Here is a 23,087-nt window from a genome sequence, read left to right on the forward strand (position 1 = left end):
CTTGCATGCCACCTGTATGCACCTGGTCTTTGACTCTTTGCCAAGCTATACGAGTTCTCCGTCGCTGACATCGAGCGCTACTACATACTGACACCGTCCCTTGTGTTCGGACTACTGCCTTCGAGCAGGCGTGTCCGCACGCACCGCTCGCCTTCGGCAAGGAGTGTCTGCTTACATTGCTTATTCTTTATCAAGCACAACATCTCATTTCTCCACCTACTTCTACTCCAAAGCGGGCTGCATGGCACCTTCTGCCCCGACCGTTCTACTCACCATAACCGTCATCAAGGCCTTCTCTACTAGTACGACTCATATTAACAACACTGGTGCATGACTGGGTTTGAAATAAGACAAATCTTTTTAAGTTTGACCAGGTCTGTAAAAACAACTTTAACATTTATGTCTATAAATATGTTTACTATAAAAATACCAACCTCTGATTCAAATTACTTGTCGCTTTCAACTACTTTTAAATTCTCTAAATACTTGATACTATGAGCTTACCGAGATCTCATTTTCAGTTATAAATATTGATGCTTATTCCGTATTTCTCTATAAATATAATGATGCTTATTCGGTATTATCTTAAATGTTAGTATTACTTGTTTGAACTCTTTATATATATATATATATATATATATATATATATATATATATATATATATATATATATATATATATATATATATATATATATATATATAGGGATGTTTGACTCGTTATTAGAAGCGAAATTTTCTTTTTTTTAAACAGAAATGGCGGAATCAACCTCGCAGGTCGCAGCCAGATCGCCGGGGAATATTTAACTTTTTCCTATTATAACGGATGTCATCTCTTTACATAGCACTCTTAAAATTTCTCCTATATATTTACCATCGAGAGAGAAGAATTCATAACTTTAAGCAATTTTTGCATACGTGGTAGGACACATAAGGAAGCCAGCGTGTCTATGAGATACGAAATGACTTTGTTACCCCTCATCTATTTTTTCTTCGTCCGTCTCATCCTCATCGCTTGGTAAAGATGCATCCCGGCCTACACGCCTCTCAGCTCCGCCTCCTCCTCCCTCCCAGACACGAGCAGCAGTAGATGAAGCCGGCGAGCGCGAGGTCTGCGCACCACCCCAGCTAGCAGCGCTGCTCCGATGGCGAACGCAGGCACGAGATCCGCCGCGCGTGGGCTCTGCCGCGGGCGCGGGCTCTACCGCGTGTGCGTCCATATCCCCCGCGTGCTCCTAGGTCCGGCTCCTCCCCTTCTGGCCACGCGAGCTCCTAGGTCCGGCGAGGTGCCACCATGTTCGTCGCCGGCGGGGAAAGCTGGCTCGCCGGTACCGGCAGTGATCGCGCACGAAGAGACGCGGCGCAACTTGTTTGTGGCTGGGGATGCGCGTCCTCCGCCGGCGAGGAAGCAGAGGAGCACGAGCACGAGGAGGCACGTGGCCGCCATGTTCGTCGCCGGTGTCGAGGAGGGCGTGCTCTTACGCGTGCTCTAGGTGCCGCCATGTTCGTCGCCGGTGTCGGGCGCGGCCGTGGACCTGCAGGCCATGGCCCCGGCTGTCTCGCCCCCAACTTCCCCTATGTCCTGTCAGCCGCCGCCATGGACCTCATCGTGGGCCATGGCCGGAGCTCGAGCGATGAAGGGATAGAGATAGAAGAAATAGATGAGGGGCAAAAATGTCATTTTTCGTAACCGGTCTATGCTATCAGGTCGAGTTGGTGTGCTATGTCAACAAATATAGCAAGAATATATCAATTACTCTCTCGATGATAAATATGTACAAGCAATTTTAAGAGTGGTACGACATAAAAAGTTAAATATCCCGATCGCCGGAGGCTCCGACCCGAAGCGTCCGGAAAGACAGCGCACGAAGCAGGCATTCCCTTTCCCTGACAAGATGGGATTCCGCTTCGCCCGCCTCGCCGCCCGCGCCGCGGCCTCTCGACGGGGCATGATCCCAGCAGCCTCCGCTCGCCGCGCGCTCGCCCCACCCGCCTTGCCGGCGGAGCCACGCTGCGGGCCCCACTGGCTCGTCCCCGCCCGCGGCCACGTGGGCCACTCGTACCACCACGGCGGGGAGGACGAGGGCGAGACGTCTGAGAGGATCTTCCGGCTGGGACTCGCCGCTGACGTCGTACTCACCGTGGGGAAGGCCGTCACAGGCTCTCTCTCCGGCAGCACCGCCATCGCTGCCGACGCCGCCCACTCCCTCTCGGACATAGTATGTGTGTGAAAATGAGGTGCCCCGTGTGCTTGATGCTGTATGTTTCGTGGAGGTTTGCTAATTGTGCGGGTTTTGGGATTGCACAGGTGCTTAGCGGGGTGGCTCTGCTGTCGTACAGGGCGGCCAAGGCTCCCAGAGACAAGGAACATCCCTATGGTTAGTCTCAAAATCTCTGCCTGCTCCGTTCCTCATATATATGCGGCTTAGCTGGCTATATCAGGGTGGTAGTTTTGATTAAGGTAGATGTGATGGGTTGTTGTGAGAAGCATTGATTCACTGATAGATCTAGTCTCGTGATCCATTCTTGTCTGGCTGGCAAGATTGCAGACCCACACCTTGATTTTACAAGATATCTGGTTTTACATTTGATTCAACATGACTGTGCATTTATACATGATTATGTGTATATGCTGTTCTAGTGATATAGGAATTCACATGTTTTGACTACCTTTCCAAATGGTGCAATGGAACTGTTTAGCAAAACAATCCTTAAGGCTTAGCAACAGATCATGAGATCAAATCCTGGAAATTCATGTGTAAGGGCCTGTTTGGATACAAGAGCTAATTGCTAGATAGCTAAAAATTAGCTTTATTGTATCCAAACAAGAGAGCTAATAGGTGGGCAAATTTTTTAGCCAAGTCTTCAATTAGTTGTTAACCAAATAGCTAGCCAACCATAGCTAATTTGGACTAATTTTAGCCCCAACTAGTAACTAGCCATGTGTACCCAAACAGGTCCTAAATCACACTTGCACTTAGTGTGAACCCTGGTAGGCGATAGCTAGAAGATATGTTTGACATACCACTGTGACAAGCTATTAGTGTCCCTCTGTTGTAATTGGAACTAGACGAGCCATTTTCTAAGTTTAATTATTTGACTTCTATGCACACATCCATAAGATATTGGAAGTCGCATTTCTTACTTTCCTTTTGTTCAAGGGCATGGAAAGTTCGAAAGTTTAGGAGCTCTTGGGATTTCAAGTATGCTGTTGGTTACTTCAGGTGGGATTGCATGGCATGCTTTTGAAGTTCTTCAGGTCTATTACTTCTCATTGACAAGATTTGTTAAAAACTTGAATTGTATTTTTGTTTGTGATGTGACATAAGCTATGCCCTTTTAATTTCCTTGCAATGCTTGTTATTTTATTAAAATTGTGAAAATGGATGTCTTTTTTTGTTTGTTCATAAGGAGGCTTGAACATTGTAAATAAAAGGGGATGTTATGATATTACTTGCTCAATCTGAGACCTCTTTGTACATGTCACTGAAGAATTAAAGTAACAACCACCAAAATGAATTTCACTCAAAAGTTTTTCCTTGGTACATTATTTTCTGTTGAAAAGTCAAGTTTTGCATGCTCTACTGCTGCAATAATAATGTGTGTGCGCGTGCCACATCCCACCTCAAGCATGGCCACTGAAGGAAGCCATGGTGAGGCAACGGAGGGGAATCCCCTAGTCTTGCCGGCCTCACCATGCTCGCCGTTGCTTCCCACCTCAATTTTGGCCACGGAAGGAAATCCCCCAAGGTCACCGGGGTTGGGCAAACGCTCTGCGAAGCCGTTACAAGTCTACTCTCGTCGCCGCTCTCGCCGACGCGGGGCTGCTCATCCAGAGGCCACCACGACAGTGCTGACAACAGAGCTGGAACCTGAGGCCATCCCCAAATCTCCGTGCGTCCCGGCGGGGGACGTGGCAGCTCCGGCTCCGTCCCCAGCTGTGACGCCTTCGAACCACGACGCCTTCATCAGCAAGCTCTCCCGTCGGACAGCAGGTCTGCTGCCTGTCCCCGCCATCAGCAAACGTCGCAAAAAAACTCTGCCACCGGGTGAGAACCCACGGCGCAGTCGACGCCTTGCGGGTGCTGTGCCTGAGCTCCAGCCGGCGGACTGGGCAAGACGATCGAAGAAGAAGGTCATGCGCTTGCTGGAAATCATTATTGAGCAGAATGGTGTCAATTAGCAGGCTGAAGATGAATACAGTAAGCTGTTTAAGAACCCACTTTCTGATATCCAACTGCTTGGTTTGGCCGCCTTGTTCAGTTGGTCCATCCCTGAGTTTTGTGAGGATGGTGACCAAGGTGGAGAGGATGTAGTGGTAGCATGAGCTGCTCCAGTCTGTATTTTTGGTCGCTCTTTGCAATCTTGTAATGGATCCAGCCAAAATTTTAATTTGGAATGTAAGGGGCCTCAATTCTACAGCAAGGCAAGATTCTCTTCGTAGTCGTGGAAGCCTCCCGGTCAGATATTGTGTGCATCCAGGAAATGAAAATCTCTACGTCCTCCAGGCGAGTGCTCCTATCTGCTCTGGGGATAGATGTTAGAATCCCTAGTCCTGCGGGAGAGGGATCGTAGGTTGTATGTGTGAGAGGTTGGAGGGCGAGGTCGGAGTACGCGAGGAAGACGGCGCGGCGGCGCCGTGGCTGCAGCGAGGGAGTGGCGGCTACGGCTGTAGCCCTAGACCTCTCGCGTAGCTACAGTAACGCGTGAACAGTAGAGGCGGCTAGGGTTAGGAATCTCCCGGCTCCCAGGGGAAGCCGGAAACAATAGATTGTTTCTGCTTGCCATCTCAATAATGTTTACAAGTATTTATATGTCTCTCAACTAAAATAGGAAATATTCTAATAAATATTCTAATAATATAATATGGGCTTTTAGGCCCCTAGCCACTAGCGGGCTTGCGGCGTGAATAGCCCACGCCGGTCATAACATCTCTCCCCGCCTGCTGAAACAGCTCGTCCTCGAGCTGGAAGTCGGGGTAGGAGACACGAAGATCGTCCAGCAGCTCCCACGTCGCCTCCTCTTCAGGAAGTCCTTGCCACTGCACCAGCACCCGCCAGACGCCACGGCGCATCTGGGCACGCAGGGCCTTGGCCGGTGCCGGAGTGCGCCGACCGTCCAGCACTGGGGGCAGCTGTCCAGGCACCACGGGCAGGTCCCCGCGGTCACGGTGTCGCTTCAGAAGGCTGACATGAAACACGTCGTGGAGACGAGAGCCCTTCGGTAGCTCCAGCCGATATGCCACCTTGCCAATACGCTCGAGGACACGGAAAGGACCAGCATAGCGCGGCCCCAACTTGCCCTTGGCCTGTGGTGCCAGCGACTGGGTGGCGCGGTGAAGCAGACGGAGCCACACCCAGTCACCAACCTGCAGCTCCAGATCGCGATGGACCGGCGTCGTAGTACTTCCTGGCAAGATCCTGCGCCTGAAGAAGCCGTTGGCGCACCTCCGCCAGGACCTCGTCCCGTGAGCGTAAGAGGCCGTCAACAGCGTCCGTCCGAGCCGTGCCGGGCGTGTAGGGCAGCAACGGCGGAGGCGGGCGGCCATAGACCACCTCGAACGGAGTGGCGCGCAGGGCGGTGTGAAACGAAGTATTATAGCAATACTCCGCCCACGCCAACCAATCCACCCAAGCTCGCGGCCGATCACCTGTGACACACCGAAGGTACATAGCAATCACCTTGTTGACCACCTCCGACTGGCCATCCGTCTGGGGGTGGAACGCCGTACTCATACGGAGCTTGACACCTGCCATCGTGAAAAGATCCCGCCACACATGGCCGGTGAAGACGGGGTCCCGGTCGCTGACGATGGACGACGGGAAGCCGTGCAGGCGAACAATCCCGTCGAAAAAAGCACGGGCGACCGACGTGGCCGTGTAGGGGTGGCCGAGCGCAATGAAATGCGCAGTACTTGGAGAAAGCGGTCCACCACGGTCAGAATGACCGACTTGCCCGCGACCTTCGGCAGCCCCTCAATGAAGTCCATCGAAATGTCAGCCCAGACTTGGGTTGGCACGTCGAGAGGCTTGCAGCAGCCCCGCCGGGCGCGTCGTCTCCGTCTTGTTACGCTGGCAGGTCGTGCAAGCCCGCACCCAATCCTGCACTAGCATCCGGTCCCGCGGAATGTAGAAGTCGGCGCGGAGTCGATGGAGCGTCTTTTGGACGCCCTCATGGCCAGCCGAGTGCGCCAGGAGGAGCACTTGGTGGCGCAGGTCCCCATGGTCCGGCACGAAGACACGGGAGCCATGGAGCAGGAGCCCGTCGACGAGGCGCCACGGTGCCTCAAGCTCGCCGGCGCGGTGCTGAGCCAGCAGCTGCTGGCTGTCGTGCGTGGCCTCCTGCGCCCGCCTGATGTCGTCCAGGAGCGCAAAGGAAGGCCCAGAGAGAGCCAGGGCGGCTGCAGTCGCACCCTCCTGGCTGACCGGCGCCCCAGCCTCAGCATCTCGGCGGGACAGTGCGTCCGCCACAGTATTTAGGCGTCCCGGGCGGTACTCCACCGAGAAATCGAAGCCAAAAAGTTTGCTGAGCCACTGGTGCTGCGGAACGGTGGACAAGCGCTGGTCAAGCAAAAATTTGAGGCTGTAGTGGTCGGTACGAACCAGGAAGTGGCGGCCCCACAAGTATGGCCGCCAGTGACGTACGGCCTGGACCAGGCCGATCAACTCCCGCTCGTACGCCGCCAATTTCAAGTGTCGGGCAGCAAATGGCCGGCTAAAGTATGCGATGGGTCCAACGCCCTGGTGAAGGACGGCACCGAACCCCGTACCCGACGCGTCGCAGTCAACCATGAAGGGCTTGGCGAAGTCCGGCATCTGAAGAACAGGACCCGTGGTTAAGGCACGTTTGAGTGCCTCAAATGCTGCCAATGCATCGTCGTCCCACACAAACGCGTCTCGTCGCAAGAGACGCGTGAGCGGAGCGGCGATGACGCCAAAGTCCCGGATGAACTTCCGGTAGTAGCCGGCGAGGCCCAGGAAGCCCCGCAGGCCGCGGGCAGAGGTCGGAGATGGCCACACAGCCACGGCGGCGATCTTGTCGGCGTCCATGGCAACACCGCCCGCAGAGATCACGTGTCCCAGGTAGGCCACCGAGGACGCCCCAAAGGAGCACTTGGAGCGTTTCAAGTGGAGGTGATGCTCCCGCAACGCGTTGAGGACGATAGTGACATGCTGCAAGTGCTCGGCCCACGACGAACTGTAGATTAATATATCATCAAAAAATACGAGGACAAACCGCCGCAGGTAGGGCCGGAGGACGTCGTTCATCAGGGCTTGGAAGGTTGCCGGGGCGTTGGAGAGCCCAAACGGCATTACCAGGAACTCGAAGTGGCCGTGGTGAGTGCGGAAGGCCGTCTTGGCGATGTCGTCGGGGTGCATGCGCACCTGGTGGTACCCCGAACGAAGGTCGAGCTTGGTGAAGAAGCGGGCCCCATGGAGCTCATCCAAGAGCTCGTCCACCACAGGAATCGGAAATTTATCTTTGGAGGTCTTGGCGTTGAGGGCGCGATAATCAATGCAGAAGCGCCACGAGCTGTCCGCCTTCCGGACCAAAAGGACCGGCGCGGAGAACGGCGAGGTGCTGGGCCGGATTATACCCTGGGCCAGCATGGCAGCACACTGGTGCTCGAGCTCGTCCTTCTGTAGCTGCGGGTAGCGGTAAGGACGCACCGCAACCGGCGCGGTCCCCGGCAGTAGGTGGATGCGGTGGTCGTATGGTCGCGCCGGAGGGAGCCCCGTGGGCTCGGCGAAGAGGTCGTCGTGCTGCAGGAGGAGGCGGTCCAGCAGCGGCAGCCGCGGGTCAGCCGAGGCCACGGCCAACGCCTGCTGTTGCGTGGGCGCCGTTGGCCCGGACACGCCCTGCCACGTGACGCGGCGCCCGTTCCGCCAGAACGACAGCGTGAGGGCCTCGCAGTCCCAGAGCATGGGCCCCAGCGTCCGTAGGAAGTCAAAGCCGATGATGAAGTCGAAGACGCCCAAGTTGAGGCCGACGCACGTGATGGCGAAGTCTTCATCCCCGATGCGGATAGGCACATTGCGTGCGATCCCCTCGCACGTCAGGCGATCACCGTTGGCGACGGTTACACGTAGATGCTCGCCACCCGCGGGGGAGAGGCTGAGGCGGCGCACAGCGGTCCCTTGGACGAAGTTGTGCGTGGAGCCGGTGTCGAGGAGGGCGAGAAAACGCTCGCCCTTGACGGTGACGGGCAGCAGCATGGCATTCGGCGGTCGGATACCTGCCACAGCATGTAGGGAAACCACCAGCGAGGTCGCTGTGGCGTCCGGGGCGGCCGGCTCCTCCTGGTGGGCGGCTGTGGGACCCGTCCGCCGCGGTTGCATCCTCCGAGTCGTCGGCAATGTAGTCGGTAGTCTCGATGTAGAAGAGCCGCTTGCACACATGGCCGCGCACATACGGCTCGTCGCAATTGAAGCACAGGCCTTGGCGGCGCCGTTCCACCTGTTCGGCCGGCGTGAGGCGACGTTAGGGCCGCGGCTGGTCCGGGAGCGGCTGTGGCCGTCGGCTGGGCCGGGGCAGAGGCAGCCGGTGTCGCCGTCTGGGTCCGTAGGCCCCGGCCACCCCTCTGCTGCAGCTGCTGTATGGCAGGGAGGAAGGCCGCAGTGCGACGCTCGTAGGCCCGCGCGTAATACATTGTCCGTCTGCAGGTCAGGCGGATGGTGCATCTCCACATCGCACTTGATATGCTCGGGAAGACCGCCCACATACAGCTGGGCCTTCTGGCGGGCGTTGAGTTCCCGTTCATGGCAGAGGACGGCGTTGAAGCGGTCCGAGTAAGTCCTGGACCGTGGAGGTGAAAGGCAGCCGGGCAAGCTCCGCCAAGCGCGTGCCCCGCGTTGGAGGGCCGAAACGGAGTTGGCACAGCTCGCGGAACCGCTCCCACGCTGGCATGCCCTCATCTTGTTCGAGCGCGTAGTACCAAGTCTGGGCAGCGCCACGGAGGTGGTAGGACGCCAGCCATGTACGATCCGAGGCGAGGGTGCGCTGGCCGCGGAAGAATTGCTCGCATTGGTTGAGCCAATTGAGCGGATCGACGGCGCCATCGTAGGATGCGAACTCCAGTTTGTAGAATTTCGGTGGAGCGTGAGCGCCGCCGTGCGCGCCGCCTGGCGCGCCGTCGTCGGTGTGGCTGCCACCCCCAGACGCAGAAGGGTCCAGGAGCTCCGCTGTAGAACAGTGTCCCATCGGTACCGCCGTAGAAGGTCCCAGAGGTTGGAGCCGAGGGCACGAGGGAGGTGGTCATTGCCGATGGCGTGGGCGAGGTGGCCGTCGTGTAGATCGGCCCCGGTGCCGTTCCCGTCATCGCCCATGTCGGGATGGGAGACGGAGAAGGCGGCCATCGCATCGTGTGCAGGGGCACCCCCGTCCCGCCCTGGAGCACGCCGGAGGGGTAGCTGATCGGCGGCGACGTCGTTGGTGCTGGAGGTGGAGGCGGCGGAAGGAGGCTCGCCAGGGACTGCTGCATGGCTGCCACGTTGCGGCTGAGCACGTCCATGTTGCGGCCGAACTGGTCGACCACACCGGCCAAGGACGCCAGGGTGAGTGCGCTGCCGGAGGACTCCGAGATCTCGGAGGACGCGGCGGGAAGCGGCATGGTGGACACCGGTGTTTGAGACCCGCCGGAGGTCTGCGGAGGCGTGGACATCGTACCAAGGATCCCTGATACCAAACTGTTAGAATCCCTAGTCCTGCGGGAGAGGGATCGTAGGTTGTATGTGTGAGAGGTTGGAGGGCGAGGTCGGAGTACGCGAGGAAGACGGCGCGGCGGCGCCGTGGCTGCAGCGAGGGAGTGGCGGCTACGGCTGTAGCCCTAGACCTCTCGCGTAGCTACAGTAACGCGTGAACAGTAGAGGCGGCTAGGGTTAGGAATCTCCCGGCTCCCAGGGGAAGCCGGAAACAATAGATTGTTTCTGCTTGCCATCTCAATAATGTTTACAAGTATTTATATGTCTCTCAACTAAAATAGGAAATATTCTAATAAATATTCTAATAATATAAATATGGGCTTTTAGGCCCCTAGCCACTAGCGGGCTTGCGGCGTGAATAGCCCACGCCGGTCATAACAATAGATTTCTCAGAGTTTGCGGAGCTCCCTTCTGTAGGTGCTAGTGGTGGAATTCTCGTTGCTTGGCGTTGTCATCTTGGTAATGCAGGAGCTTGCCACGTGAATGCCAACAGCGTGACCATTCAGTTCTGCCCGACTAATGGAGTTTCCTGGTGGTTAACCTGTGTGTATGGTCCTCAGGGCATGGATGAAAAAATTCAGTTTCTTCAGGAGCTAAGAGATATCCGAGGGGGTTGTCCTGGACCATGGGTTCTAGCAGGAGATTTCAACCTGATTTACAAAGAGGAAGACAAAAATAACGATAACTACAATCAGGCAATGATGGGTCGTTTCAGACGTCTAATTAATGACCTAGCTATCAAGGAAATTCCCCTGCATGGTCGGAAATATACATGGTCAAATCAGCAAACGAATCCTACTTTGGTTAAGTTGGACAGGGTGTTTTGTTCAGTGGACTGGGAGGACCTTTTCCCAAATTGTTTACTGCAAAGCATGGCTTCGGAAGACTCAGACCATTGCCCTCTTTTGCTTGGACTTCAGGATAATAAATCGGGCCGTAGACGCTTCCATTTCGAATCTTTTTGGCCTAAGCTTGAGGGGTTTCAGGACACCATAGCAGATGCTTGGGCTTCAGTGCAGGCTGGTCCTTGTCCTTTTCTCACCTTGGACTTCAAGTTCAAAGCTGCTACTAAAGCTTTACAGAGTTGGAGTGATAAAACTGTTGGTCATGTTAACTCTCAGCTAGCTCTCAAGGGGACTCCAACACAAAACTTTTCCAACTCCATGCCCGTCACCGCAAGAGGAAGAATTTCATTGGCAAGCTTGTTCAGGAGACCAAATCTACACCAAACATGAAGACAAAGCAAGATTGGTTGATGATTTCTATGAGAATTTACTTGGAACAATCCTGGACAGAGAGCGCACCATCAACCTTGATGAGCTGGGAATCCTCCCCCACGATCTGGCTGACCTTGAGCTCCCTTTTACAGAGGAAGAGGTGTGGAACACAATCAAGCAGCTGCCTCTGGATAAAGCGCCCGGTCCAGATGGGTTTACTGGTCGGTTTTACAAGGTCTGCTGGCCAATCATAAAGAGTGATATCATGGCTGCAGTTTCTGCTGTGTGGAGTAGGAGATTTGCAGGTTTTGAAGTGCTTAATGCAGCCTACATCACCCTTCTACCTAAGAAAGAGGAAGCAGAGCAGCCAAGAGATTTTCGGCCTATCAGCCTGGTTCATAGTTTTGCTAAGTTGATCACTAAATTGTTGGCGAATCGACTTGCATGCCGGCTGCAGCAGATGGTGTCTCCTAATCAAAGTGCATTTATAAAGGGACGCTTCATTCAGGACAACTTCATGCTAGTTCAGCAAACAGCAAGATTTCTCAATCAACAAAAGCAGCCCAGAATCCTTTTAAAATTAGATATCTCGAAGGCTTTTGATTCAGTGTCTTGGCCCTTTTTGCTAGAGGTCTTGCAGCACTTAGGCTTTGGCCAAATTTGGAGTGACATAATCAGTGGGTTACTCTCCTCCTCTTCTACTCAAGTGCTGTTGAATGGGATACCTGGGGAGCGTATTACTCACCGGCGAGGATTAAGACAAGGTGACCCGTTATCGCCCATGCTTTTTATTCTAGTTATGGATGTGTTGGGGCATATGATAGCCAAGGCAGCCGCTGATGGTATGTTGCAGCCACTTTCATCTTGAGCTCTCCAACATCGCATTTCCCTCTATGCGGACGACGTGGTTCTTTTTCTCTGCCCGGAGGCAATGGATATAAATGTCATAATGAGCATCCTCCAACTTTTTGGTGAAGCTTCAGGCCTCAAAACCAATTTGCAGAAAAGCAATGTGTTACCAATCAGGTGTGGGGATACAGAATTGGCATTGGTACAGGAACTTCTCCCTTGTGCTGTCATGAATTTTCCTTGCAAGTATTTGGGGCTGCCTCTCTCCCTCAAGAAGTTAACTAAAGAACAAGTCCAACCTATTATAGATAGAATTGCTGATCAGCTACCGGGATGGATAGCAGATCTCATGACACGGGCAGGACGAAGAATTCAGGTGCAGTTTGTTCTCACTGCCATGCTTATTTATCTGGCAATGGCGATTGATTTCCCACCATGGGCTATTAAAGCCGTGGACAAGCTTCGGAGAAGTTTTCTTTAGAGGGGCTGCAAAGATGCCCGTGGGGGACATTGTCTTGTGGCTTGGGGAAAGGTCACCCGCCCCCCTGAGCTTGGTGGACTTGGAATTTCTGATCTCAAACATCTCGGCTGGGCACTAAGGATGAGGTGGTTATGGCTGAAAAAAACTGAACCTCACCGCCCTTGGGCAGCCCTTCCTATTCAGATCCCGGACCAAGTTAATGCCTTCTTCTCGGTGGCTGTTGTATCGGAAGTAGGCAATGGGAATCGCACGTTGTTCTGGACTGATCGTTGGATCCATGGACAGTGTATCGCTGATCTTGCACCTCGACTACTAGAAGCCATCCCAAAGAGAAGGCTGAAACGACGTACTGTCCAGGAAGCCCTTACTGATCGCAGCTGGGTTTTGGATATCAAGGGAGCCCTCACGGTTGGTGTTATTGTGGACTACCTCCATCTCTGGGAAATGCTGTACAACTTTGAACTAGAGCCTGATGTCGAAGATGTCCACATTTGGCGGCTATCAAATAGTGGGCAATACTCAGCCAAGTCTGCTTATGAGGGTTTCTTCATGGGATTTACTCAGTTTGGACCGTATGAGAGGATTTGGAGAACCTGGGCACCGCCCAAATGCCGCTTTTTCCTTTGGTTGGTGGCCCACAATCGGTGCTGGACGGCGGATCGCCTCCCGCGACGTGGGCTGCCTCATCCTGAGCAGTGCCCTCTCTGTGACCAGGAAGATGAGACTATCAACCACCTTCTAGTCTCCTGTGTCTTTGCTAGGCAATTCTGGTATCACTTTTTAAGGCAGGTTGGTCTCCATTCCTTGTCACCACAACCTTCAGACACTTCTTTTGACAGCTGGTGGGAACAAGCTATTGGAGCAACGAGCGGATTGATGCAAAAAGGTCTCAACTCTCTCATTGTGCTTGGGGCATGGACTTTTTGGAACCATCGGAACCGTTGCGTTTTTTATGGTATTGTCCCCAGCCTTGGTGGTGCACTTACCCTTGCTGGAGAAGAGCGCCGGCTGTGGAGTCTAGCAGGAGCTAAGGGTCTGTCCTCTTTGACAGCCCCTCTCGGTGGTTGGCTTAGTGCTAGTCTTTTTGGTCGCTTCCATTTCTATTTTCGGGCGCGAATGTAATCTCTGTAATCTCTGAATTGTGTGGGGTTGTGTGTGGCGTGTGTTGTAGGGCTCTAGCCCCTTTCTTTCTTCTTAATATAATGAAGCGCAGCTCTCCTGCGTTTTCGAGAAAAAAAATATTTATTGTTTGTTGGTACTTTTTCTTGTTCTGACATTGATGAATTATATTGGTATTTGGTAATACATGATTCTGTATGGAATTTATATTTTATGTTTCTTCAGGGAGTTATGTCTTCTGCTCCTGATATAATTGGCAACACATTGCATGCCCACCATGACCATGGTAGCAGTGGGCATCATCATGGAATTGATTTGGAACATCCAGTTCTTGCATTGAGCATGACAACTTTAGCAATATCTATCAAAGAAGGGTAAGTGGGAGCTTTGCGTACCATGATATTGTTATGTTATAGAGCTCTTTTCTTTATCATATTTCATTTTGCAGTCAGAACTCAGAACCTATGTATCACTGCTATGGGATACGGCAATAGGGGGAATGGGTATGGCGAGCATTTTTCCAAAATCAAGGATACACATACACAAATACATCGAATATATAAAAAAATATAATTAAATAACAGCATTGGCATATGAAGGAAGAAGATCTAAAGAACAAGTAGGCAAGGAACTGACATGTCACCATAGCTAGAGTATTTTGACCTCTGGACCTCCAGCAGTAGTGCCGTGCAGGCTCTGTAGTCCAAAAAAGTCCCGATGGGGAAGAGTTTCAATTCCAGCCTGCCTGGCGGCATGTGCTCCCGGCAAGGCAGGGCGTATCGCGCCATATTGACTGGTGTTCGTGAGCTGAACCATTCAATTTTTTATCCCATTTTCCCAATACCTACCGATACACATATCGGGCCGTATCGTGCCGTATCAGATACAGGTATGGCAGCCTTCCTGGTGTATTGGTGATACATAGGTCAGAAGTGTCGTTACTAACTTCTTTTCTTACACACCAATTGAATTAATGTTTGTCATATGGTTCTGCTTTTATCGAATTGCTAACATTATGTAGCATATGTCCTGGAGTTTGTTGCAAGAAGTGTTGTTAACTTCATTCAAAGAATATGTAGCTTAAAACTTTCTTTTCTGTATGAATACGTAGCAGCTTTAAGGAACAGTGATTTAACTGTCACCCGCATTTTATTTTAATCTTTTTAGCTCTATACATTAAGTTTATAGATCATGTGTATGGCTAATTCTCACGTGATTAATCTAGTAATAAGATCTTGAGCTGGTAATATGTATTTTACTGTTGTGGAATTACAGGCTCTACTGGATCACAAAAAGAGCTGGGGAAAAGGAAGGCAGTGGGCTGATGAAAGCTAATGCATGGCACCATCGTGCAGATGCTATTTCATCTGTCGTTGCCCTAGTAGGGGTAGGTAAGAGCTTTACAAATGCTGGTACTTTCCATGTCACAAGAAGGGAACTGCTTTAGAATATGAGTGGTAGGCATCCTCTTGTCATGAATGAAGGAAGAAATAATGTTTCTGTGCCAAGCGCAATCATTGAAACAGGTTGTTCCTATATTTTATTAGATTTCCAGGTGCATCTTCTGATAGTGCATTCTTTCTTTACTTGTTACGAAAAAGTTTTGGTTTGTAGATTTGACCTGAAAATGTTAGGAGCTTATTACATTATCTACTGGTGAGAAAGGTTATGCTAAAGGAGAAACCTGTCCCTTTAGTATCTTTATCATTTTCTGTGGAACTTCTACAGGTGGTTCCATTCTTGGGTTGCCTCTTCTTGATCCACTAGCTGGACTTGTTGTCTCTGGCATGATTCTGAAAACTGGTATTCAGACTGGATATGAGAGGTAACTATTGCTATGGTTTAAAGCTGCTTCAGTTCCATCACAATTTAATGATACTGTAGTCTCTAATCAAATATGTTTCTATCCTCTTCTTTAGGAATCTTTTCTGTTTTGTGAAAATCTGCTTGCTTTCCTAGTGAGAAAACTTTTCAGATATCTCACTGCAATCTGATTACATCTGTTTGCTTGTATTAAGTGATTTGTCTTCTGTACTTCCAGAAATATTATTGACAATGTGTAGCTTTCTGTAGCCCTACGGCTGAATATTCATGAAATAAAAGATGACATATGCTCATTTTCTGTATGCCTGCTCTTCTAGGATCATTGTTTTTCAGTCTCGTTCAGCTGATATCACTTTTGAACCCAATAACCATAAACCTTTCAAATTTAAACGAATTATCCTTTTATACAATTTAATACACATGATGATTCACCTTTGTAGTTTGCATGATGTTACTTGTGGTGATGATTCTGCTTGTTTCACTTGCAGTGTAATGGAATTAGTTGACGCTGCTGTGGATCCTTCACTTCTAGAACCAATCAAGGAAACTATTTTGAGGGTTCACGGTGTGAAGGTAGAATTTCAATGACTCCCTAAAATTCAGTTTCTTTGTAGCCAGTTCTATATCTTTTAAATGTGCAGTGCTGTGATTATCAAAGTTTTGGACATAATGCTAGGGGTGCCATCGATTGAGGGGAAGAAAAGCTGGGACATCATTATATCTTGATGTACATATAGAGGTATGCAACAATGTGCTTTCTTTTTTCTTTTTTTGCTGTAGAACTGTGGAAGTTAGCAACGGGCCAGCTAGGTCGCAATACTAGAAGCAGAAAAATGTTGGAATTGTTGTCTAAGTTTATTCCTATATTTTCCTTATCGTGTAGGTGTATCCTTTTCTGAGTGTTAGCGCAGCACATGATATCAGTGAAACTGTTCGTCATCAAATTCAAAAGGAGCACAATCAAGTTGCTGAAGTTTTCATACACATAGGTAGCCTGCTCTAACTAAGTTGCTCTCAACACTGTGCCTACCATCTGTAACCATGCACAGAAATATTGCATTTAAGGATTTAATATTTTCCTAGCATGAATCATAGGCGCACCTTCCAAAAAATTGACTATTTCAAAGATTATGTTTTAACGTAATGTATTTGACTTGGAAGTTTTCAATTCTTTTTTGAAATGCATTTCATTGCATCTGAAATAAACAATTTCTGGGTTAAGCTACACTGTATGTATGACTGTTCTTTGTGTCATTTAATTTGCTCCTTATATTCAGTGCTACTGCTCTCGAAATCAAGCAGTAATATCCCTTACAGTTATATACAACTGTGTTAAACCTGCAGCTGCAGTGCTTCTAAAGTGCATGATTGCATGAATTGCAGATCCCTCATACTCAGTAGCCCTGAGCATGGACCTGAAAAGGAATCTGAAGAACTCTGATGGAACGAATTCAGAAGCTATCCCACGGCAACAGAGTGCAGAAGCCATTGTGTCCAATATTATTTCGTCTCATTTTTCGAAGGTAAACCATTGACTTCTAAATTGTTTTGACTATCACCAACTGCAGTATTAAGGATTACTAGTAGCGTGCCCGTGCTAACGTCACGGCAACATTCGGGGTGCAATTTAAAACCACCAAAAGTTTTCTGATGGTTTCCTTTATAAATAATTACATTGCAACTCTACTAATTACTGTACAACCACATATATAATTGGAAATATACTAACCTCTATATTTTTTTTGACTCGTTTGATCTGTAGTTTCTTGAAAGACTAAAATGATGGCAACCACCATATCTTAGACTTCCCACGTACCATTCCAAATTCTGGTGTAAACAACCCCGGCCCTCTAGCCGTCATCACCTCATGGAGCCTCCATTTTGCATGTCCTGAGGTGAACCACAACTTGCAGTTGGCTCCACCTCAACCACTCAGGGTCGATGCTCATTTGAAACTGGCTAAACCATACTCACAATTTCCTCTCAACCTGATCAACATTTGTACTTGTACAATGTTTTATACAAAATACTCACAACCAAGCTAGATCACTTAAGTATCTACACAACTAAGATGTTTGTCATGTACAAGTACAACCCATAACTCATGTCTTGCTTGCACAACGATAAAGTTCTTTTGAATAATGTTTTATATCTAGGAAGTCATGTAACAAAACAACCACCATGAGCACTTTGATCTTCTTGTTGCACTTTGATCTTTGATCTTCCTTTTCCTCTCATCTAGCAACTTCCGTGCTTGTTTGACTGAAAAGAAAGAGAAACTAAAGCTGCATACATTAGTGCAGACCCTAGAAAATGGAAAAATAGTCCAGCCATACGCAAGCACAGTTAACAAGAAAACACTCCATAATTTAGGATGAAAAAAAGCACATCAATCCATGATGGCAACAAATGATATGGATGGCAGCATGTCAGTTAGAAAGAGAGATTGGCTCATTCAAAGCTACTGTGCTACACCTACAATTTCAAGCCATGATGGCAACACATGATGCAATATATCTATTTCCTCTAGGCTATTCTTACCCAGAGCTCTTGTTATATATCTAATAACTTTTCCATTTTTATTGCTCTATTATCTTTTTTTCTCCAACCAAATTGAGCAGTTCAATTTCATTGACTCAAAAACTAATTAAGAATTTTTTCACTCAGAGCATACACTTATAATATAGGCTATAGCTACAAATATAATAAACTGTGTGTCAAAAGTACCAACAGGTATCACTTGAATTATGGACAGTTGGGGTCAAAATAGAACACACCTTAACCTAGGTATGGGTGAGAGAATTGAGTGAGCTTACCTAAGTCGAGACACCAGCAGTTTCACAAAGACCATTCATGGCATACGACCAGCATGTTATGCTCCCAATAGTGTCATACATAGCAAGGAGTGTACGCACCTCAAAGTAATTGCAAAATGGTTCCCTCTGAGTTGACCAAGAGTAAGGCCCTCCTTCACATAACTGGAGAGCCATTTGCAGCTAAGTAGTCAGTGATTTTTTTTTTTTTTTGTGAAAAAGTAGTCAGTGATTTAATCAAACTGAATTTAGGGTTGCTTTCATCAAGCTTATTAAAATACTTTGTTTCCCGACCAAACCATATTGACCCAGATTGTCCAACAGTAAACCAACAAATGGGAAAAACTCAGGGCATACCTGTTCGGTTGTAACAGCACGTTTATCCTTTGTCCCTGCATATCCAAACGATCTTGGCTGTGGAAATTAAGGCCACCAACCAATCAATGGAAGCGATGAGAAAATTGAGCAACTGAACAGAAAACTTGTGAAGTACTTTGATGAAGTAAAACATGGAAACTACCTGAACCCCCACCATCTTTTCTATAACTCCTAGTGGCTCTTGTGTGTCCTTGTTCTCCTTGTAAAGGTGAAACCTGGTAATATTGCTTACTATTACAAATTATATTTCAAAATCAGAAACAGAGGAGCATCAGATACAACCCAAATTAGGAACATAATGTCACACCACAAGAATCCAAACAGAAGAACTACCTATTTAATTCTGAGGTAAAGTTAGTCTCATTTACAGAACTTTCACAGGCATCCACAAAAAACACAAATCAACACCAGAGCACACTGGAAAAATAATCAGACCAAGTAAATAGGCACAGAAGACAAACCTGTTCGTTCCCAAAAGAACGATCAAAGAAGTTGAAATCTCCTGCAGCTGAGGTCACCAATGCCATATCACTGACACAGCATAGCTACAACCACGAAAAGCAATTCTGGGTGTTTTGACTATCACCAACTGTAGTATTAAGGATTAAATGTTGTTGAAGATCATAGGGATGCAAAAGCTGCGAAAATTTGGTGCAATGATCTTATAATGCTTTAACATGTATGATATTCTGGAAAATGTCAACCTATAGGATCTAGCTACGAAATGACTTTACATGGACTCTTGGTGAGGGCAATTCCTCTTTAAATTATCAGGGCCTACTATTTTGTGCTTAATCCTAGTAATTCAGATCGAAATCCATTTATCTAAGCAGGCCCTTAGGAATTTGTTTTGTCCCAAGGATGGCAAATTGTGTGTACAATTCAACCATTATTTGATGCAGAAAATGGCGCTTGAACATCTAATGCTGCATTACGTGCAAGGAAGAGTGTTGCTCCAGGTCCAAGTTTCAATGTCTCCAGAAATTTTGATTCGGTAATTGACCCTACCTATCCAAACACAAGTTGAAACATTTAGGATTCTAACGGGTCTCTGTCTCCCCTTTACTCAACTTGAAGGGATGCAATGGAAGTCGCAAAGCAAGCCGAAGAGGAGATACTGAGGGCTGATGCTAGCATAAGCCAAGTCAGCTTACAGCTAAGATTGGGCCAACAAATCAAGCAACTTCAGCTAGCATCAAGCAAGAACGTCGCTGGTCTACATGCAGGAGATCACTGATGTCACGTCCTTTTGCTGGCTGCTTCATGAGTCTACTTGGAGTATTCCTTTCGCTAATTTTTCTGACATACATGAGCTTCATTTGCTGCTGAGGCAGTAGGCTAGGAGTCTAGGAACCAACTGCGTTCATTGTAATCAGAGTGTTCGGAGATATGAGCAGAGTTTGTAATAATGCACAGAAGCAGCCTTGCTCAGAAATGTGTACTGGGTAACAAATTGGCTGTGTCACATACTATCAATGCAAACCGTATGAACAAGTTCCTCGCTGGCTCCGGTATAATAACCATGAACCACTTGCAACTGATGGAAAACAAAATGAATATTAACATTTCTTTCATTCCATGAAGAAAATAAGAAATGTTAGTTCGCTGACATGTGTCATCTGATGGTCAGTAAAGGTACTGCAAAATGAGCAAGAATCAGTGGACGCAAAGGTGAAAAGGCTTTCCTTTCTTATAGAGCTGTGCCCCCTCCAAATTTAACAATAGCCAAATCAAGCTCATTTAGAAGGATCAAACTTCTGTTTGATCCTACAACCAGTATTGTACTTGCCCATACGAAGTATTTCTTTAAACCCATTAGAATGTCATTATGGTTTTCAATAGGACATTTTATTAGTACTGTACGAAATGATATCACAGAGTACTATATTATGAAACTTTGTATGAAAACAGTGTAGCCATACACGCAAAGCAAAATGGCCTTGCTTGTGACACTCGGTATATCTTCACTTTGGCCCTTGTTACTTATTTGGAGGTGCTTGCACTTTAACCTTATTCCGCAGAAAGCTAATATCACTTAGCCGTAACTTCATGGTGGTTTTGACAAGATTTTACTTTGAATTTCATAACCTCTAGCTAGGTTCTTGCAGCCGGTAGCAAGACTATCCACTTCAAGCTTGAGTTTCTCATTATCCCATTTGAGGCAAGCAAACTTTCTTTTTAGCATATCATTTTCAATGGCTACCTCATCGCTACAAGTTTCAACAATCACATCCTTATCTTTTGATATGTTCTCATGAGATAAAAACTAAGGGATATCTAGCAAATCTTCACAAGATGTGAATTGGACAAAGAATCAAAGGTTAGCTCAAGATTCTTGTGGTTGGTATGAAGGTCACTGTAAGACTCCTTAAGCAAATTGTATCTGATGTTGAGCTCATCATGTGATTCCGCTAGCTTCTCGTGTTTCTCTTCTAGCTCAATACTAGCCTTCTTCATTCTAGTTTGCCAACTTTTTCATTTGCTCTCTTGATGACTTTAGTGAATTGTTGGAGCGAACTAGCAAGTTCATCATATGTTAGAGCTTTGAATTCACTATCTTCACAATTGCTCATCTTGCGACCTCCTTTGGTCGTGAGGCATATATGTGCGATGATGGTGGACAAGGTGGAGGAGGAAGTGAACTCTTGATAGAAAGCTTTGCAACACCTTTGTCATCAATATCACAGGAGGAAGAAACCGGTGACCAATTCACCAATATAAGCTTTGCTACCATTCTTCTTCTTGACTTTGTTGTATATCTTGTAATACTTCTTATTTTTGTGGAACTTCTTGTTCTTGTTCTTAATTCTTACTTATCATCCCTCTTCTTACAACATAAATGAGTTAAATGACCAAATTAACTACAATTGTAGCAATCCATTTCTTCAATTGATTTTTTTGTTGTCACTTCAAAAGAACTCCTTTTTGTAGTGAAAGCGTAACCATTACTGTTCAACTTCTTGATCATTTTGGTGGTCCTTGCCATGAGAAAAGATATCACATGATTAGTCGCGAAAATGCAAAAAAAAAACGCCGAAACGAAGCTATGATTAAAAGAAACGGCTACTGGAACATTTATATATTATAAAAGAAAAGAAAATAACACCTACTTGATTCATTTTAAGTAACCAAAATCATGTGAAAAATATTAATTCAGACTAGTCAACATGCATTAAATGAAAAAAAACTTAAAACAAGTCTTGTTTTATTTACAAATATTTTGATATCATTTATACCAATTAAACTTTAACTTAAAAAACAAAATAACACATGAGAGCATATATTCGAATCTAATATACATGTTTAGACTAAGCAAATTTATATAGAAGCATATTAATGTTATCTATTTTTGTATATAAAACACCGGAGTTTAAAATCTATGTTGTTTTTAATTATATATAACTAGTTGCATGTATATAATTAAATTAATATTTAGTAACTACATAGAAAACCATAATGCTCAGACGCGGGCTACGTCTCCCCCATCTCTCCACTCTCTACTACACCCTGCACGAAAATTAAATTTCCCCACTCGTCTCGACCATTGCAAGGTCACCGCGCCATCCTCTCGCCCCACTCTACCTCACCGCCAGCGGTCCCCTGCCGCACTGCGCCATGTTCCCCGGCGTCCCCACTCTGCCTCTCCTGTCGTGGCCGCGGCGTTCCCCACACCACCGCCACCCCAGCGCCACTAGGAGGAGGTCACCGCCGGTCGGGATATTGTCTCCCATGGCCGGCCGAAGACACCACGGCAGGAAGGGAGGCCTGCGCCTATGCCTGAGGTGTACACTGGGCCGTTGTTCTAGACGTCCCCCTAACCCGAGCTTGTTGGCTACCACAGTTCCCCACCAAGAAGGTTGTGGCCGCCGGCAACGCCATGTTTTAGGTGTTTCAAACGTATGTTTCAAGTGTTTCATCTAGATGTCGCATATTATGTTACAATAGCTATATACATATGTTGCAAGCATATGTTTCAAGTATTTCAGGTGTTTCAGATGTATGTTTCAAGTGTTTCATCTGGATGTTGCATATGTTGCAATGGCCATACACGCATGTTGCAAGAGTGTGTTTCAAGTATTTCAGACGTATGTTGTAAGTGTTTCATCTGGATGTTGTACAAGTAGATCTGGATGTTGCATATATTTGCAATGGCTACACATGTATGTTGCAAGTGTTTCATCTGGATATTGCAAAAGTAGATCTAGTGTTGCACATGTTGCAATGGTGTCGGTGGCTGGCAAACGGGGCGCGACGGGAGATGGTGCGGACCTCGACGGAGGAGCAGCAGTCTAGAGACGCGAAGAAGGCAGCACGGCACAACAGCTTGCCACAGCTGCCAGCTACTGCTCTAGGGGCGCCACCATGGGTCACCGTGCGGGCGTTTGAGGCCGGCAGACGCATCCACGGCGCGTATCCAGAGGCGTTGGGACCCACATAATTTCCTGCATGCGGGGGCAGCGGTCAGGGTGGGAAGCAGCTTGGGCGGCACAATTCTTGCGTGTGCACACGCAAAACAGAGCGAGCACAGTGGTCAGGGCAGAAAGTAGCATTGGATTCGTTGGGGCGCAAAAACAGGCGGCGTCGATCTCCTTTCGTGTGCGACACGGTTTCCCACTTATTAGCGCGATCTACATCCAGACACATGCGTCCGTCCAGACGTCCGGGTGATAGTTGTACCGATAGAAAAACGATAATGATACAATCAG

General features: G+C 48.1%; 1 protein-coding gene across 1 annotated transcript; it reads left to right on the forward strand.

The window, feature by feature from the left end:
• Positions 1-1,824: 1,824 nt before the first annotated feature.
• On the forward strand, positions 1,825-19,932 carry LOC136531438 (metal tolerance protein 2-like). Its single transcript, XM_066524099.1, has 12 exons — positions 1,825-2,218; positions 2,308-2,377; positions 3,161-3,258; positions 13,592-13,740; positions 14,642-14,757; positions 15,095-15,191; positions 15,679-15,763; positions 15,867-15,929; positions 16,074-16,179; positions 16,574-16,713; positions 19,284-19,375; positions 19,459-19,932. Exons 1-12 carry the CDS (start codon positions 1,895-1,897, stop codon positions 19,616-19,618), a joined length of 1,500 nt encoding a protein of 499 aa, XP_066380196.1. The 5' UTR covers positions 1,825-1,894; the 3' UTR covers positions 19,619-19,932.
• The last annotated feature ends 3,155 nt before the right edge of the window (positions 19,933-23,087 follow it).

The sequence above is a fragment of the Miscanthus floridulus genome, chromosome 2, assembly GCF_019320115.1.
Source record: "Miscanthus floridulus cultivar M001 chromosome 2, ASM1932011v1, whole genome shotgun sequence".
NCBI classification, from domain to species: domain Eukaryota; kingdom Viridiplantae; phylum Streptophyta; class Magnoliopsida; order Poales; family Poaceae; genus Miscanthus; species Miscanthus floridulus.

Bases quoted from the DNA above. Each gene is read 5' to 3' on its own strand.
- LOC136531438 (XM_066524099.1), top strand. From the start codon at position 1,895: ATGGGATTCCGCTTCGCCCGCCTCGCCGCCCGCGCCGCGGCCTCTCGA. The intron at 16,714-19,283 runs GTAAACCATTGA...TATTTGATGCAG, and splicing joins TTTCGTCTCATTTTTCGAAG to AAAATGGCGCTTGAACATCT. The intron at 19,376-19,458 runs GTAATTGACCCT...CTCAACTTGAAG, and splicing joins TCTCCAGAAATTTTGATTCG to GGATGCAATGGAAGTCGCAA.